This window comes from Apis cerana, linkage group LG8 (assembly GCF_029169275.1).
Source record: "Apis cerana isolate GH-2021 linkage group LG8, AcerK_1.0, whole genome shotgun sequence".
NCBI classification, from domain to species: domain Eukaryota; kingdom Metazoa; phylum Arthropoda; class Insecta; order Hymenoptera; family Apidae; genus Apis; species Apis cerana.
This window is the reverse complement of record NC_083859.1, coordinates 11,275,899-11,292,878: the sequence shown is the minus strand read 5'-3', so window position 1 is coordinate 11,292,878 and position 16,980 is coordinate 11,275,899. Positions and strand designations below refer to the sequence as shown.

Here is a 16,980-nt window from a genome sequence, read left to right as displayed (position 1 = left end):
TAATATTTTACGAAGAATTAAATACAAATTTATAGAAATATAATAACTTTTTCATTAAATTAATGATTAATATTTAATCATATACATTTGTTTAAGTATAGAAAATAAAAAATATACAAATTTTATTAAATTTTATAAAATTAAATGATATTTTAATGTATTATTATTTGAAAATAAATGGAGAATATTATATTAAGAATGATAAATTTGATTCCATAGCAATATAATTCCATTTAAAATTATATTCTAAGAAATTCAATTCTGAAAGAATGCATATATTCTACATTGATGTATATTTGACATCGTTCATAAAATAATATACTGATTCAAAACTAACGGTATACTTTAAGAAAATAAGGAAGTAAGATAAGAAAGAACGAAAATATATTGATTTTTATTATATATAATAAATATTTTTATTATTTTAAATATTTTTAATTTAATTTAAAATATTTTAAATAAAAATATTTACTTGATTTTAAGTAAAATATATATATAAAAATTTAAATTGATAAAATTTTAAATAACCTTTGAAAAAGGTAATTATCACAGAAAGTCTATATCGTATCATAAAGAGGACGAAATAACTGTATACTGTTTAACTGTAAATTGTCTAAGGAATTAAAATGAAATTCTTAATTATATAAATGAGTATTTCTTTTATTGAGAAAATATAATTAAAAAAATTAATTATACTTATAAATAATAAAATCATATATCAATATATTGATAAAAATATATTTTTTCCATAATCATATATTTCAAAGATTAAAAATAAAAATAATAATTATTATAATTCATTTAATATATAATAAAATTATATATATATATATATATATATATATTATTTAAAATATATATGTCAATTTAAATAAATAAGAATATACATAATATAAAAAGATTTAAATTTATTATTATTATTAAGATTTGTTAAGATTGAAAACAAATTACTTTTTGTATATTTTATTTCTATATTATACATATATTTATTATACATAATAAAATTTCGTAAAATTATAAATGATTTTTGATTAAAAAATCAATATAATTTATTTATTGAAATTGAAATCATTTTAATTTCAATTTAAGATATTATCTTTTTTATCGTTTTATTTTATGAAATTTAATCATAATATAATATTTATTTAAAACATATGTTTATATTTTTATGTTTATATTTTTTCAAAATAATAATTAAATTAAATAATAATAATTATTTTAAATACAACTTGAATATATTTCATATTTAAAAATTTTAATATTTATTATAAAGAAAATACCAATATTATAACTTTATAATTTAATTTGATAAATTTTAATTTTATTAATATAAAACACTGTAAATAATATATATATATTTAAAAATAATATATATTTAAAAAAATTTTTTTAAATTTTTAAATCTTCACAAAAAAGAAAAGCATAAATTATATTAAAATAATAATTATAAAGAATAGATAAATTAAAAATAAAAAATGGAATGTATATAAGGTTTCATTGCAAAAACAGCAATCACAAAGATAGGGTCGTCGATCTGCGGTTCACTGTCTTCCGGAAAGTCGACAGTTCGATGTATGCTTATTCCCCACTTTTTCCTCTTTCTACATCCTCTATCGTTCACGACCGCGACCCCCTTATTAAAACGGCGCACGCGCGATATTCTGTAAAATTATACAGGGCCGTATAAATTTAAAGATACCTATTATATTTGTTATATTTGTCGTAAAAATTTTTATTTACTATATGATATTTATTATTACTTGTAGAATACTATACAAATTAATGTTAATAGTTTAAATAATTTTTATAATAAATACAATTAATATAAACAATTATAAATATAAAAAAATAAATAAATCTTATAATGTTTCTCCACCAATATTACATTCTATACACAATCCTGATTCTATGGTGGAATCAGATTTTGCGCATGCGTCAGAAGTCCTGAGGGATCCTTAACACAAACTGAAAAGAACAAGCGAGTCAAGTCAGTTGCTGGCTGAGTATCTTTGTTGCGGCGAACATAATTCGTTGGTCGTAACCGATACTTCTCTTGCGTACTTTCTTCTGTCTGTTTTTAGTGTATTTTCACGACAAGTACGTATAATTTGTCTTCCTTTTGATTCTGTAAGTATATAAATTTATTTGGTACAAAGATCATAATGTTTTATTCATAATTTTTATCATATTTTGTTTTTTATACATATATTTTTATATGTATATATTATATATTTAATAAATTACGAATTTAAATTATAAGTGTACAAAAATATATTATTTATTTATTATTTATTAATTATTGAATAAATAAAATTAATTTAAATAATAGTTATAAGTTAGATTTTAATTATAACATTTATTGTTTTTTTTAAATATTCATTTGAAATTTTTTAAATATCTTTTGATATTTAAACAAAATATCTCATTTAGATCTTTAAATGTAATATATTCTATTTTATCGACTTAGTTTTTTATTATTATATTATTGCCATATTATTTGTTACTTGTTTCTAATTTAATCATTAATGTTTATTATTTAATATTATTAGTCACTTTTCTTTATTTTCTTTTTTAGAATCAAAATATAGTTTTGTTAAACTGGGTGGATGGAACGCCAGTCATTGTCCCGGCTTTCGTATCGTGTTATTGATTTTGCATTATGATTTAATTAACTGATTTTTGAATTTAGTAATTTTATAATTTTTAATTTTATAATTTCAGTTTTCGTTCTAATAAATTTTTTGAATGAAAATTTAATTTTAAATATAATATTATATATATTTATTTAAATTTAATTATGTTATAAAATAGTGTATAGTAAATATAAGAAATTTATAAAAAATTAATAATTTTTATTTTGTTAATTTAATTTATAATCAGATGTTAAATGATTTTAAAATTTATTTTTGTTAAATAAATGTTTAAAATAATAAATTGACAATAAATAATGAAGAAATCAACCTTCAATATATATATATTATACCTATATATTATTCTTTCATTTATTTCAAATATATGTTTAATTACATCTTTTATAGTTTAAAATATTTATATACCAGAACAATAATTTTTAATAGTTATAACAAATAATGGATCAGACTTTATAAATTTTATATTATATTATATTTTGTTTTTTAATTGGAAAAAGTAATAATTAATAAAAATTAATAATAGTTTTTTGATAAAAATTGATATTAAGACGAAATAGTCACTAAGTTAACATTTTCTTAGTGAAGTTGGCCCCACCCAGGCGGAAACACGTACAAATGAGTCATGAAGTTGAGGGTTGAAAATAAAATATACTTGGAAGACGAAAAAATTTTAAGACTGAAGAATGTTCTAAATTAAGAACTGCATTTTATAAAATATCTTTCTGAAGAGATCAGATTCATATGTTTGTCTAAGAAAACTTTAACCCTGAGACAAAAATAGGATGTTATTTTTCCATTATAATGCTATTTTTACCATTAATTTTCAATTTATTAAATATTTAAATACTTATGAAAATTAATTATTATCAAATAATTATTTTTCTAATTATTTAAATTGTTTAAATTTTTATATATATTTATGAATAGTTTATACCTTTTACCGTGAATTATTAGTTATACTAGTTATAATTAATTAATGTAGTAGTTATAATTAATTATATTTTTATATTTTATTAATTATTTATTAAATATTTATTAATTATATTTTTATAATTTATTAATTATTTTTTTTATATATATTTACAGAAATAATTCGAAGGATTTTTACACATTTAATTAACGATCGATAGAAATAAACAATGCAGGCTAACGGTGAGAATGTCGGTTCTGAAAATACAAATGAAAAATCTGGATGGACGGTAATTATTAATTAATTAAAAGTTATATATATTTTATTTTTAATAAATTAATATTAATACATATTTCTTATATTTAATTTAAATTTGTTTATTTTGTACTTTTAAAAAATACTTCATTAAAAATTATTAATTATTCATTGAAAATATTAAAATTTAGAATTATAGATTAAAAATAAAAATTTGAGCATTATTTATTTGGAATATATATTTATTATATTTGGAATACAATAAATGAAATTTATAAATCTATTACAAATAAAGAAAGCTTATAAATAGATTCTAAATTTATTTTAAGCTAATTAAATATAATATTTTTAAAAAATATTTTCCCTAATATTTATTTAATTTTATTTTAGGTTGGTTTAATAAATGGAAAGTTTAAGTATCTCACAGCTGAAACTTTTGGATTTAAAATTAATGCAAATGGTTCAAGTTTGAAGAAAAAACAATTATGGACTTTAGAAGGTAGCGAACAACAAGTTTTTCTTCGATCTCATTTAGATCGTTATTTAGCAGTGGATCAGTTTGGAAATGTTACTTGTGAAGCAGAAGATCCTAGTGATCCTGGTTGTGCTTTTCAAATACAGTTAGCTTCTGATGGTATATATAATTTTGACTTGATATAATATAAATTTATTTTTATTAAGTTTAATTTAAATATTTAAACCAATCTTTGATTTTTTAAATAAATTTTAATATCAATTTATAATTTATAATCTATAAAAATAATATATTTTTTTAGACATTATTATTATATAATTAAATCATAATCATTTGTAAAAATTTAATTTTTTTTTTTAAATTAGGAAGTGGTAGATGGGCTCTAAAGAATATTCAAAGAGGATATTTCTTGGGTTCTAGTCAAGATGAACTTAAATGTATAGCCAAAGCACCAAGTGAAGCAGAATATTGGCTAGTACATCTTGCTGCTAGACCTCAAGTAAGTTTTTACATCATATTACATCATAATTTTAAATTATTTATTAAAAACAAAATTAGTTTTCATATATTAAATTTTACATGAATTCCGAATGAGTTTATATGTATTATTATGTGTATTATATATATTATATTATATATAAATATGTTATATTATTTTAATAAAATATTGATTAATTTTGATTTCTTATACAAATTTCTTTTAAGGTAAATTTAAAATCTGCTGGAAGAAAACGATTTGCTCATTTAAGTGCAACACAAGATGAAATTCATGTAGATGCACCAGTTCCTTGGGGAGAAGATACACTTTTTACTTTAGAATTTCGTCCTGCTTCGATAGAAGATAACGGCGAAGAACATTCTAAATTTGAGGGTGGTCATTATGCTTTACACACTTGTAATAACAAATATTTAGCACGAGATGGTAAACTTTTAGATTCTTGTACACGAGATTGTCTTTATGCTGCTGAGTTTCATGCTGGATTACTAGCACTCAGGTAAGAAATTAATATACTTTTTATTACATTATAATATTAAAATATAATTCTGTAAACATTAAATAAAAAAAATTATTTAATTTATGTTATATTTTATTATAATTATTATAAATTAATTTTAGTATGTGTATATATTTATTGTATATATAAAATATATAAAACATATATATTTATATATATTATATATATATATTATTTATATATATATTATATATATATTTATACATAATTAATTTAAATTGTATCTGTATCTTGTATCTGTATTTTAAAGATTACGATATAGATTATGATATTTTTAATTTGATATTTTTAAAAGGGATCTGTATGGAGCATATTTGGCACCTATTGGAAGTAAAGCTGTTTTAAAATCAAGATCAACAACTGTAACTCGAGATGAGTTGTTTTCTTTAGAAGAATCATTACCGCAAGCTTCTTTTGTTGCTGCTTTAAATCAACGTTATGTATCTGTGAAACAAGGTATATTTTATTTTTATAATTTTTATTATTTTTGTTTTTATAGTTTTAGTTAAAAAAAATTTATAATTAAAATGAAATATAATTATTTTTTTATATATTTACATTTAATTATAAATTATTATATTTATTAAATTTTAATTATTAAATTTTAATTATTAAAAATTTATTAATAAATATTATTCATTTTAAAATATAAATTTTAAGTATAATTAATTATAAATTATTATAAATAATTAATTAAATAAATTTAAAAAATCTTTCTGAATAATAATAGCATCATGGTTTCAGGCGTTGATGTGACTGCTAATCAAGATGAAATTTCTGGACATGAAACTTTCCAATTAGAATTTGATCGTGTAACTAAAAGATGGTATGTGCGTACCATGCAAGATCGTTACTGGAGTCTTGAAGCAGGAGGAGGAATTCAAGCATCGGAACACAAACGTTCTTCTAATGCTTTGTTTGATTTGATTTGGCAATCGGAAGATGGAACAGTAGCTTTACGCGCTAACAATGGCAAATTTTTAGCAACAAAGCGTTCTGGTCATCTTTATGCTAATGCAGAATCCGTAAATGGATTGGATTCAGATGCTAGCAAATATTATTTTTATTTAATGAATAGACCTGTCTTAGTATTACGTTGTGAACAAGGATTTGTAGGACCTAAAAGTTCAGCCAGTTCAAAATTAGAATGCAACAAAGCTATTTATGAAACTATCAGAGTCGAAAGATGTGATCGTGGAATTGTTAGATTTAAGGGTAAAAAATTATTTGAATAATACATCTATATTAATATGGAAATTAAAAATTATAATATTATAATTTTCGATGTTTTACTTAATAATAATATAATATTTTAAATATATTTTAAATCTTAATTAGAACTTAAAAAAACTGATTTATTTTTTTCTATTGAATTTATTTTATTTCAGGTCAAAATGGTAAATATTGGCATGCAGATAGCGAAGGAGTAACCGTAGATTCCGATATATCTTCCGATGGCTTTTATTTAGAATTACGAGAACCTTCTCGTATTTGTATTAAGCACACCGATGGAAGATATCTAACTGCAGGAAAAAATGGAGCACTGCGTCTTGGAGAAACGGATTATGAATCTGCTACAAAGTGGGAATTTTAATTGATTAAATAATCATGTCTATGCTATGTTCATTTAAAACTTTATTCAAGCAATTCATTTTTTATATTTAAAAAGATGTTACATGTAATAGATATAAATACTTAAAATTTTAGTAAAAACGATTTAGAAAAACGCATTAATTTGAATGATTCATTGAAGGATTTAACAATTTATATTTTTTGATTATAGTAAAAAAAAAAAAAAAGAAATATACAAATATTGGATTAAATTTTTAAAAGAACATAGCTAAAATTTTGCCCTTTTTATAGCTTCGAATGTAATCTAATATGATATTTACAAGTACGGAAAAAGCTCCTACCGAGTACTTAATTAGAAGTACATCGTCGAATTAATTTTTTACGATTCTTTTATACTTCTAACTACGATTTTTCTATTCATAAAATACCGAATAAGACTGATCATTCGCATATTTACAGAATAATTAGCGGTTATTACATCGTATTCTAATAATTTAAAAAAAAATTTAATATTTTTCATTGTTTTTTGACCATAGAATAATTGAATATTTGTTGAATTATACTTTCTTTAATTTAATATATTACTTGAGATATTTATTTTTCAATATTTGATACTTAATTGATCGGTAATTTTACATAAGAATATTATATTTATTAATAAAACTTTTCTAATTTTTTAATCATCAAGCAATATAATAACTACTATGACAATTTTTTATAATATTGTAAATATGTTTACAATTTGACATTTTATAATTTTTCATCTTACTTTACTTAAATCTTATAATTGATAATTTTATTTAATTAATAATGGAAATATTTTGTTAATAATTTATCTTATAAGAATAAAAATAAAAAATAACAAAGAACTTAACCGATCGTTTAAGTGTTAAAAAAAATCTACTTTCTAGTCTTCATATCAATGTATTAATATCAACATTAATTAATATTGAATTATTGTAAAACAATTAATACACTAGACAGCATATTTCGAAATTTGTTAATACATAGTATTTCAGTTAATAAAAATAATCATTCCATATGATAAATATATTTTTTTTTATATCATTCAATTATACACTATTATAGAATAAACTATCATAGAATGTCATGCATAAATATATCATATCATTATAAACTTGCTCTCTAGTGTATATCTTTAAAAAAATCGATGCAATAATCGAATTAATCTGTATAATTTGAGATCACGCTTTTTCTACATAAGAAATTCACATTCCGTGAGCTGTGTAATGGTCGAAACATTTTTACAGCTATTTCTATAAAAGAATTTTACGTCACAACCCGCTTAGAAAATATTAAAATCGTAAATTTTATACATGGATTAGTACTAATTTTGTGGGCGTGTAATTTATCGATTAGCTTATAAGTAACATTTTTCTTTTTTTGTCGAATTTCAATATTTTTCGAATATATTGATATTTTGATTCGACAAAAAGAGAATAATTATTTTTCGATATGCTTTTATCTTTTATATGATATTTTTTTTTATCTGCTCTCTATTTTTCATATACAAACAAGATTAATATTAAGGTCGTTACTTCGGCAAAATTATCTGTAGTTTATGTTATTTATCATATTGGAGGAAAGCGGGATAATCTAAATGCATTATGTAAGCAATAAATTCTGCTATTAAACATTTGTTTATTAAAATTTTTCTCATCTACCATTTTTCAGAATCATAGCCTTTTAATATTATTCATTCTTAAGCCAATATAATCTAAAACTATTAATTGACTTTTATAATTTCATAAAAAAGCTAATCCGAAAAAAAGATAATTTATCTTATATAACAAATAATTTTTCAAATATTTTTAAATATAATAATTAATAATATATTGTGAGTGTTTAATTATTCATTACTTTATTATATTCATTAAACATCACTTTTATACATGGATAGAAGAGAGGTAACAATGGTAATTGCGGTAATTTAAATTCCATGAAATCATAAGCTAGTCCAACATTTGTTTCTTTGTCTGGAATAGAAGGAATCTTTGAATAACGTTGACTGAAATGCGTCAATAATATAAACTTCGCATTCATAAATTTTCCAACATTTATTGCTTGAGAAGTAGTTGAATGTAATTTACTTTTTGCTAATTTTTCAAGACCATCTTCCATAGTTGCTTCATGAATTAATAAATCACAATTTTGTCCTAAAGTTATAAGATTATGACAAAATATAGTATCACCACTGAAATAAATACATTTTGAATTATGAATTGTTAGGATATATATATAAAATTAATTAATTTTTAAGTTATATATTTTATTTATCTTACCTATAAACAATTTTTTTATTATTTTTGAGAGTAATAGCAATACCAAATGAGTATTTACAATGTGGAACATGAATTGTATTTATTTCGTTAATATTTAATTTATTGTACAATTCAAGTTCAAAAGTTGTAGGCAGCCTATGATAATTTAGATATACATTACTATTATCCATTAAAATATATTGATGAGCAATAGATTCAAATCGATCATTGTAAAAATTTAGCCATGGCATCAGATTTTTTGGTGATAGTAAATATAATTTTTGACTTGTGATCTTTTTTCTTTGTAATAATAAAGCAATTAGTCCTAAATGGTGATCTGCATGTATATGTGATATATAAATAGCCTAAAAAAAAAAAAGATTAGTATTTTATTATTGTACTAAAAGAAAATTGTAGACATTAATTAAAATATGAATATCAATGTTTTAAAGTCAAAAATAATTTTATTAATTTTATTAATTTTAAAATGTAAGCGACATACCTTAATAGTACGTAAAATATTAAGACCTTCTAAAACACCATAATATCTAATAATTTGACCAAGAGTACCTTCTCCACAATCCAATAAAATGCTAGTATCTTTATTAATTCGTAAAAGAATACTGCTTGTATTTCTAATTTTATTTGGTACACTACAACCAGTACCTAACATTATAATTCGTGGATAATCAGAAATATTATTTAAATTAAGTTCTGATGATTTTTCATCAATAATTACTTTTAATTCCTTTAAAACATTTGTAAGATTAGGAATTTTTAAAACTTCATCAATATAGTTTTGTGATTCCTTATAAATTTCATTATTAATTAAAGTAGATACATTTGGTCGTATATTTAATATTTGTGCTGTTCTAGCACGATGAAAGTTATTATTCTTAATCTGAAATATAGAATTTTCTAATTATTCATTTTTTAAAATTTTTCAATATATCAATTTTTATATTAAAGAAATGAATACTATTTTATCTTTATATATCTTTATTATATTTAATTTGAAACATTTTACCTCTTTATCTTTTTCAAAACAATCTTTATTTAATAAAGGAAATATTTCAGGATGCAACATATTTAATAAAGATTGATTCTTATAAACAGCTTCACTGCCCATACAAGTATTTTCATCATTTAAAATTATATGTTCTGTTTTTGAAGGAAACTTTTTTATCCAATCTTGATATTGTTGAGTTGTGAAAATTTTTTCAGGAGTGAAATGAAATATACAATGGACTTCATTTTCCTTTTCTGTTGATTCTGTCTGATATTTTAAAAAAGTAGGGTGATTTGTAATGGAATCCAAATATTCTTCTGTTGGACATTCTAAAACTGAAGAAAATTTTTGACAAATTTTTAATTAATTGAATTTTTTAATAATAGAAAAGAAAATTTGATATTTTTTTAACTGTAATTATTTAAAATTACTTCATTGTTTAAACAGGATATTTTTAATTATTTTTAATTATTATAAATTAATAAATTAATAAAAATAAACCAAAGCAATTAAAAAAAATAACTACAGAATAATAATTTAACACTTGTTATTATTTTTATATTTGTTGTTTAATACTTGTTAATATTATTTAAGTTATTTATAGATTTAAATATTTTTAGAATTACCTATAAAAGTAGTTTTAGGTTCATTTGCTTCTACTACATCTTTGCTATAAACAATTGTTCCATCTTCTTTAGTAACATTCAATCCTTGTTTTAATAAATTTAAATCTGGTCCAGGTGATATACCAAAATCTATACATTTGTTTATTAACAATTTTCCAGGTTTTGGATGAACTTCACAAATAAAACATAATAAATGTGGAATACTTTTTTTTTTTTTTTCTGTTTTTGTTTCTTCCTCTTGTGTTTTTTCATTAATAACTCTTTTACCATTTATATTTGTCTGACATTGTTCTTTATCATTTAAATTTAAAGAGCTTTCTTCAGTATTTTTGATAGATTTTGTTAAAGGAATATATGAAATATTCATTACATTATCACTATATACTTTAGATTCATCGATTACAGGATAAGAAATTTTTAGATTTGGTAAAGATATAAATGATTTAATTGTTTCTATAAAACCATTAAATCCTTCTGGACAATGAATATTTATTTCTTTTAGACCATTTGATTGTGCTGTTAAAAGTAAACCTGGAATACCTCCAACATTTTTCCAAGAAGAATATGTCACAAATATATTATAAGCTCTGGATAATTTACAATGATGTTCTTGACTTAAACGTTGAGTACCTTCTCCACAATTAAATACATAATTAATATGATCAGTTATAAAAAATATATTTTGTGGGGTTCCAAGTGCTCCACTGCCAAGTACCTATTTTTAAATATTAAACTTAAATAAAATTTCATTATTGTTATTATTATTAACTTTAATAAAAAATTAATTTATTTAACTCATTTATTAATTCATTTCATCTATAAATATTTTAAATACCTTTAATTTTGCATTAAAATGTACATAAGATTTTAACTGTTTCGTTTTTTGCATTTTCAAAAATTTATTTGTTTCATGTATAGTTCTTATTTTTTTATATGATTTTTGAGTTTTGTGAATATTTTTAATGATGCACTTAAAACAGTATACAATATTTTGGAACATCACAAAACAAAAAAAACTATTTTTAAAACTATTTAATATTTAAAAGTTAATTATAATGAATAATTTGTTAATTAATTATTTTTAGAAACAAAAACAATTGTCTAATTGTTAAGTCTAAATGATATAATTAACAAGTTTCTAAAAATTACAATAATAATTAATATAAATTGATTTTATTATTATATTTTTTATTTAACCTCATTATTTATAAATTGCAACATGCGTTAAATATAAATTTTTGTTAGTTACACTATTTATTAACAAAAGTTTCAAATATATCACTTATTAGAATAAAAGTGTATTAGAATAAAAATTTTATAATAAAAATCTAAACTGAAAATACAATCACGCGTTAACCACATTATACGAAAAATTTAAGTAAAGAGATATGCAATGAAAAGAAGCAGAAATATAATGATATAAGATGATGTATTTATTAGATAAAATTTAGATTAGCTTATCTAAAAAGAAGAAATTATGTGAGAAACTTGAAATTTTTTCTCTTAATCCATAAGTTTATATAACTATATAAATTTGTTTCATATTTCATGGTGAACAACTACAAAAAATAATTATGCGGGAAAATTAAAAAAAAAACTTTATAAATTGAAACTATTTTCTTTAAAATTTTTGTGAGATAGTTATAGATAAAGAGAGCATAATAAGAAAATAACAGATATAGAATAAAAACTAATGCTCTAAAATAAGTAAAAATAATAAATATAAGAAAAATTTAACAATAAAAGAAGAATAGAGATAAAATAGATTGATCAGAAATCTAGAAATAAATCTAGAAATAAAATTGATCATTAGGGTCATCTCTTGAGTAGTAAAGATATCTTTTAAAAATTAGAATACGATAGAATTAAAAAGAATTAAAAATCATTGCTATACTTTGTTTTTAAGAAAGAAAGATGTATATAATACTCAAGAGATGGCGTTGATAATCAATTCTTAGTTTGTCTGTTTTCTGTTCTATTTGCTTTCTTTCTCTATATATATTAATTTTATTTATGGCATAGTAAATGCTGTTAATTTCTCAATTTTTACTTCATTTTTTTATTATTTCTCTTCCCGTTTATATATTAATTTCATTTATAATGTTCTAGAGATGGTATTGATTTTCTAATTTTTATCCTATTTCTGAATTTTTTTTCTTTATATCTAAAAAAATTTCGCAAAAATTTATGAATTAATTTATATATTTATTTATTAAAAATTATTTAGAAACAATTTAAAATTAAAAAAATATATTATCATTATAAGTTATTATTGTATCTATTTTTTTATTTTTTTCATGAATAATAAAAGTAAATATTCAATCAAATTATTTTTTTTTGATTCATTAAATGTTCAATATTATTATTTTAATTTATTAAATGTTCATACTATATAACGCATACTTTATAATGCATAATGAATATAACACTTCAATCTGTAACTGAATTCACTTTGTTTATGTTAGCGAAATTAAATAATAGAAAAAATTCTTATTTTATTATTCTATTTTAATAATTTTGAATACTTGAATATATTTTTTAAGAAATCAAAAGTGATAAAGATTATACGAATATAATTTTGTGAGAAAGTAAGTTTTAATATAGTATAAAAACTTAACGTATTATCATTTATTCTATTTCTTTGTTAAATGTTATTTTAAATTAATCGTTTCATATTTAAAAATAATAATAATAAATCTGTTTATTTAAAAATAATAAAAATAATTAAAAGTATATATATATATATATATATACATTTTTAGTTTGAATATTTTTTATTATTTATATCAAATTATAATATATATCAAGTAAATTTTACTATCTTAAAAATTAAATAATCGTATGTATATATTTTTCAATTTGTTATAATATTACAATAATCAGAAATTAATTTTGCTATTATTTTAAAGTTATTTTAAACAATTTAACAAAATTTTTGTTCGAAATATTGAGTTTGAAATATTATCTATTTTAATCCTATTTATATAAAATTAATAATATTAAATTAATAATAAATAATAATTAAATAGAAAACAAAACATCTGGAATCTATATATAGTTCTAGTACTGTGTTCGTTTTTATTGTAATTGACATAAACAATTGCGAAGAATATTTTTGAGCTTCAATTTTGATTAAAAAATCAACAATATTGATCCCATATATTGGAAATTATAGTTTATTTATTGTTTGCGTTATAATTCGATATAATTTTTTATCGATAAAAAATATTTATTATATTCAAATTTTCCTTGATGTATATTGCTTTAATTAGTTAGTGCTCGATCGGGGAGTGCTCTTATTTTGCTACATTCGACTAGACTAGCGACTAACGCTCTGTGATTGGTTTACATTTTTCGTTAATAATTTTTTAGTTTTTAGTTTTCGCAAAAAAAAAAACGTGGTTTAAAATTATCATAGAAATCTTTAATTAAGAGCAATATTCCTATTTTAAGATTGTAAAGATAACTTGCTTGTACACTATTTAAAATTTGACATTTTCATCAAAATCCTTCGGTAGATTTTCATAATTCAGTTAGATCATCGTTATTTGCTATATACATTTGAAATTAAAATTTTTTTTTAATTGCTTAAAACTAGAAATTAAAATTTTTAAGATTAAATATTCTTTATACGATGAATAAGACTTGTTTTCAGGCAGGTGCTGATGAAATTTAGATAATAAATTATTGATTATAAAAGTTCGAAGTGAAAAATTGAGGGATATGGATATACTACCTTCAGCGAACGATATAATTTTTGCATCATCTCAGTATGGTTCTATGGCCATGTTTCTCAAAAGATATATAATAGATATAAAAGCTGAATTAGAAAAACGTTCAAAAAAATATTCGGAAATCTTATCTCAAAGATTTTTAAGAGATGAAAATTTTGAAAAAATGTTGAAATTATGGCGTTTTGAGATGGATCAATATTTTACTGAACTTGAGTTTTATTGGAGGGTGAGTTATAATTTTTATTTCATGGGAAAGTCAAATCGAAATTTTTTAAATATTTAAAAAATTAAATTATTTTTTCTAAAATTATATTTTTTAAAATCAATTAATTTATATTTGAAAGGCAATCATACTCAGGACATTCTTCTATCCCAGTAACTATCTACACATTTTAAGATCACCTTTAAAAATAGATAAACGATATAACAAAATTCCGATACATAATATTACATTTCCAATGCGAAGCGAAGAATATCAATTATCTTCTATGTTGCATGAAATGAAAAAGAAATTAAAACCAAGATGTACAGGTAGATATTTAATCAAACATACCGTGTGTGGAAATGAAAACAATTGAATATAGCGTAAGTATGTTAAAAAATGTCATTATAATAATGTAATAATTTGTTCTTGTTGATATTAAATTATTTTTTGCTTCAAGGTATCTAATATACAATATTTCTCTTCTCACGGAATATAATTTAATTATAAAATTGTAACTAAGAGGACCTGTAATGATGAACTATTATAAAATAAAAAAAATGAGATATCTAAATATCTTCATGTGGATCTATTGAAAAATTTTAGAGGTTATAGATAAAAATTTTAAATAATGCGAATAAATGAATTGTATAATTTGAATTTTTAAAAGCATAATATTTTATTTTTTATCAAAGTTGTATATATAAAGAAAAATATAATCCAAAATGTATTTTTAATATGTTTTATTATTAATTAATTTGTATTAAAATGCATAATGCAATTTTTAAGTGAAATATACATGTAAAGTAAATAATTACAAAATTGCCGTATCTTAATTATTTCAAATAAAAATATATTTTAATCATTTATCGGTGTAGCTGATAAAATGTACGAAATTTTCCCTTCGAAAGTTCAAAATATTGACCTTATATATCGTATTTATCGATAATTAAATCAATAACGAAATTATACACTTATAATATTGGTTCAATTGTATGCGATACGAGATATTCTTTTTATTCATTTTCCTTCACTATTGATTTACTGATTATTTACTGATTATTTACAAATTAATAATTAATTCAATTTATTTAAGATCTTTTCATAATTCATGATTAATAATAATAATCATTCCTGTCAAATTATCAGGATTTTTTAACAGAGTTTAAAATTAAAATTTGATCTAGAAAATGATTAATAACTTTGAACAAATTCAAAATATTTATCTTCCTACAAACAGGAAAATACGGCACATTTTATATATAACATTTTACATATAACATAGAAACATACGAGAGAATGATATATTTACTAAGAATGAAATCGTAGGAGAATTTTCCATTCAAACAATATCTGTTTACATTTTTTTGTGTGATGGAAAAAAATTCATATATAATAATATTTACTATAATAAATAGTAGCTCTTTTTTTAACGTTTGATATTTGATTATTAATGTTATTATAATATTGTAATATATATATATATATTATGTATTTATATGTATAATATATGTATTATATATATTATATGTATATATATATTTAATTTAAATATTAAATTTTATTAATATCTTCATCTCCATATAAGTATGAATTATAAAATTTTTATATTGCATATACATATTTATTTACTTTAGACTCTTTAATTTTAAATAATTAATTTCTATAGCACGAAATGGAATATTTTTCGTAATGGAATATTTTTCTTTCAGTTCTGTAAATAAAAGAACGTTGCACAAGCGATTTAAGATATTTTTATCTAAAGGTTAATACCTATTGAAAATTAAAGCTCGATGTATTTAATCCTTTATCAAAAATAAAAAGATATTTTGTATGATTTTTTATTATTAGAAATTATATGTAATAATACGATTTAAACATTTTATTAAATATATTTTATTAAATATTCATCGATTTTTAAATATGAGAAAAATAATAAAAAAATTTGTTACGTATTTTATAATACGTAATTTAAATGATGAAAAAAGATTAAAAAAGAATAATAATAATACAAATAAATATTACTTAAATAAAATCCTTATCGATTTTGATTTGTTATCACAAAGACCATGATGAGAATTTTGTTTTTTAAAAAAGAAAAAACTTATCCTTACAAATCTTTTCGTAAATATTTTTTTACAAAATTTTACAATGAACAATTCTTTTTTGTATTTTAAGTATTATTATGATATTGCTTAGAGAATTATATTCTTGAAATAACAATAATTATTCGATATATCATAGGAAT

General features: G+C 20.0%; 3 protein-coding genes across 4 annotated transcripts; 2 read left to right on the top strand and 1 right to left on the bottom strand.

Annotated features, from left to right (window-relative positions):
• Positions 1-1,931: 1,931 nt before the first annotated feature.
• LOC108000005 (protein singed) lies at positions 1,932-8,550 on the top strand. Of its 2 annotated transcripts, none has more exons than XM_062078961.1 (8): positions 1,932-2,097; positions 3,738-3,850; positions 4,207-4,450; positions 4,657-4,790; positions 4,997-5,286; positions 5,603-5,763; positions 6,052-6,522; positions 6,696-8,550. In XM_062078961.1, exons 2-8 carry the CDS (start codon positions 3,791-3,793, stop codon positions 6,899-6,901), a joined length of 1,566 nt encoding a protein of 521 aa, XP_061934945.1. In that variant the 5' UTR covers positions 1,932-2,097; positions 3,738-3,790; the 3' UTR covers positions 6,902-8,550. The 2 variants fall into 2 exon arrangements, with proteins under 2 accessions (XP_061934945.1, XP_061934944.1); XM_062078960.1 differs by having other exon boundaries at positions 1,946-2,127.
• Positions 8,551-8,735: 185 nt separating this feature from the next.
• LOC108000004 (ribonuclease Z, mitochondrial) lies at positions 8,736-13,118 on the bottom strand. The gene is made up of 6 exons (XM_017060119.3): positions 11,632-13,118; positions 10,797-11,511; positions 10,189-10,505; positions 9,664-10,062; positions 9,183-9,526; positions 8,736-9,094 (listed from the first exon to the last, which is right to left on the bottom strand). The coding sequence occupies exons 1-6, from the start codon at positions 11,794-11,796 to the stop codon at positions 8,746-8,748; spliced, it is 2,289 nt and encodes a 762-aa protein (XP_016915608.2). The 5' UTR covers positions 11,797-13,118; the 3' UTR covers positions 8,736-8,745.
• A 1,257-nt stretch (positions 13,119-14,375) lies between these two features.
• On the top strand, positions 14,376-15,331 carry LOC107999924 (uncharacterized). Its single transcript, XM_017059989.3, has 3 exons — positions 14,376-14,756; positions 14,875-15,115; positions 15,193-15,331. Exons 1-2 carry the CDS (start codon positions 14,520-14,522, stop codon positions 15,106-15,108), a joined length of 471 nt encoding a protein of 156 aa, XP_016915478.1. The 5' UTR covers positions 14,376-14,519; the 3' UTR covers positions 15,109-15,115; positions 15,193-15,331.
• Positions 15,332-16,980: the final 1,649 nt, after the last annotated feature.

Excerpts from the sequence above, each read along its gene's own strand:
- LOC107999924 (XM_017059989.3), top strand. The coding sequence starts at position 14,520 with ATGGATATACTACCTTCAGCGAACGATATAATTTTTGCATCATCTCAG. Across the intron at positions 14,757-14,874 it reads AACTTGAGTTTTATTGGAGG|GCAATCATACTCAGGACATT; the intron begins GTGAGTTATAAT and ends TATATTTGAAAG.
- LOC108000004 (XM_017060119.3), bottom strand. The coding sequence starts at position 11,796 with ATGTTCCAAAATATTGTATACTGTTTTAAGTGCATCATTAAAAATATT. Across the intron at positions 9,527-9,663 it reads ATATTTTACGTACTATTAAG|GCTATTTATATATCACATAT; the intron begins GTATGTCGCTTA and ends TTTTTTTTTTAG. Across the intron at positions 9,095-9,182 it reads AATAAAAAAATTGTTTATAG|TGGTGATACTATATTTTGTC; the intron begins GTAAGATAAATA and ends TATTTATTTCAG.
- LOC108000005 (XM_062078961.1), top strand. The coding sequence starts at position 3,791 with ATGCAGGCTAACGGTGAGAATGTCGGTTCTGAAAATACAAATGAAAAA. Across the intron at positions 5,287-5,602 it reads GCTGGATTACTAGCACTCAG|GGATCTGTATGGAGCATATT; the intron begins GTAAGAAATTAA and ends TATTTTTAAAAG. Across the intron at positions 5,764-6,051 it reads TTATGTATCTGTGAAACAAG|GCGTTGATGTGACTGCTAAT; the intron begins GTATATTTTATT and ends TCATGGTTTCAG.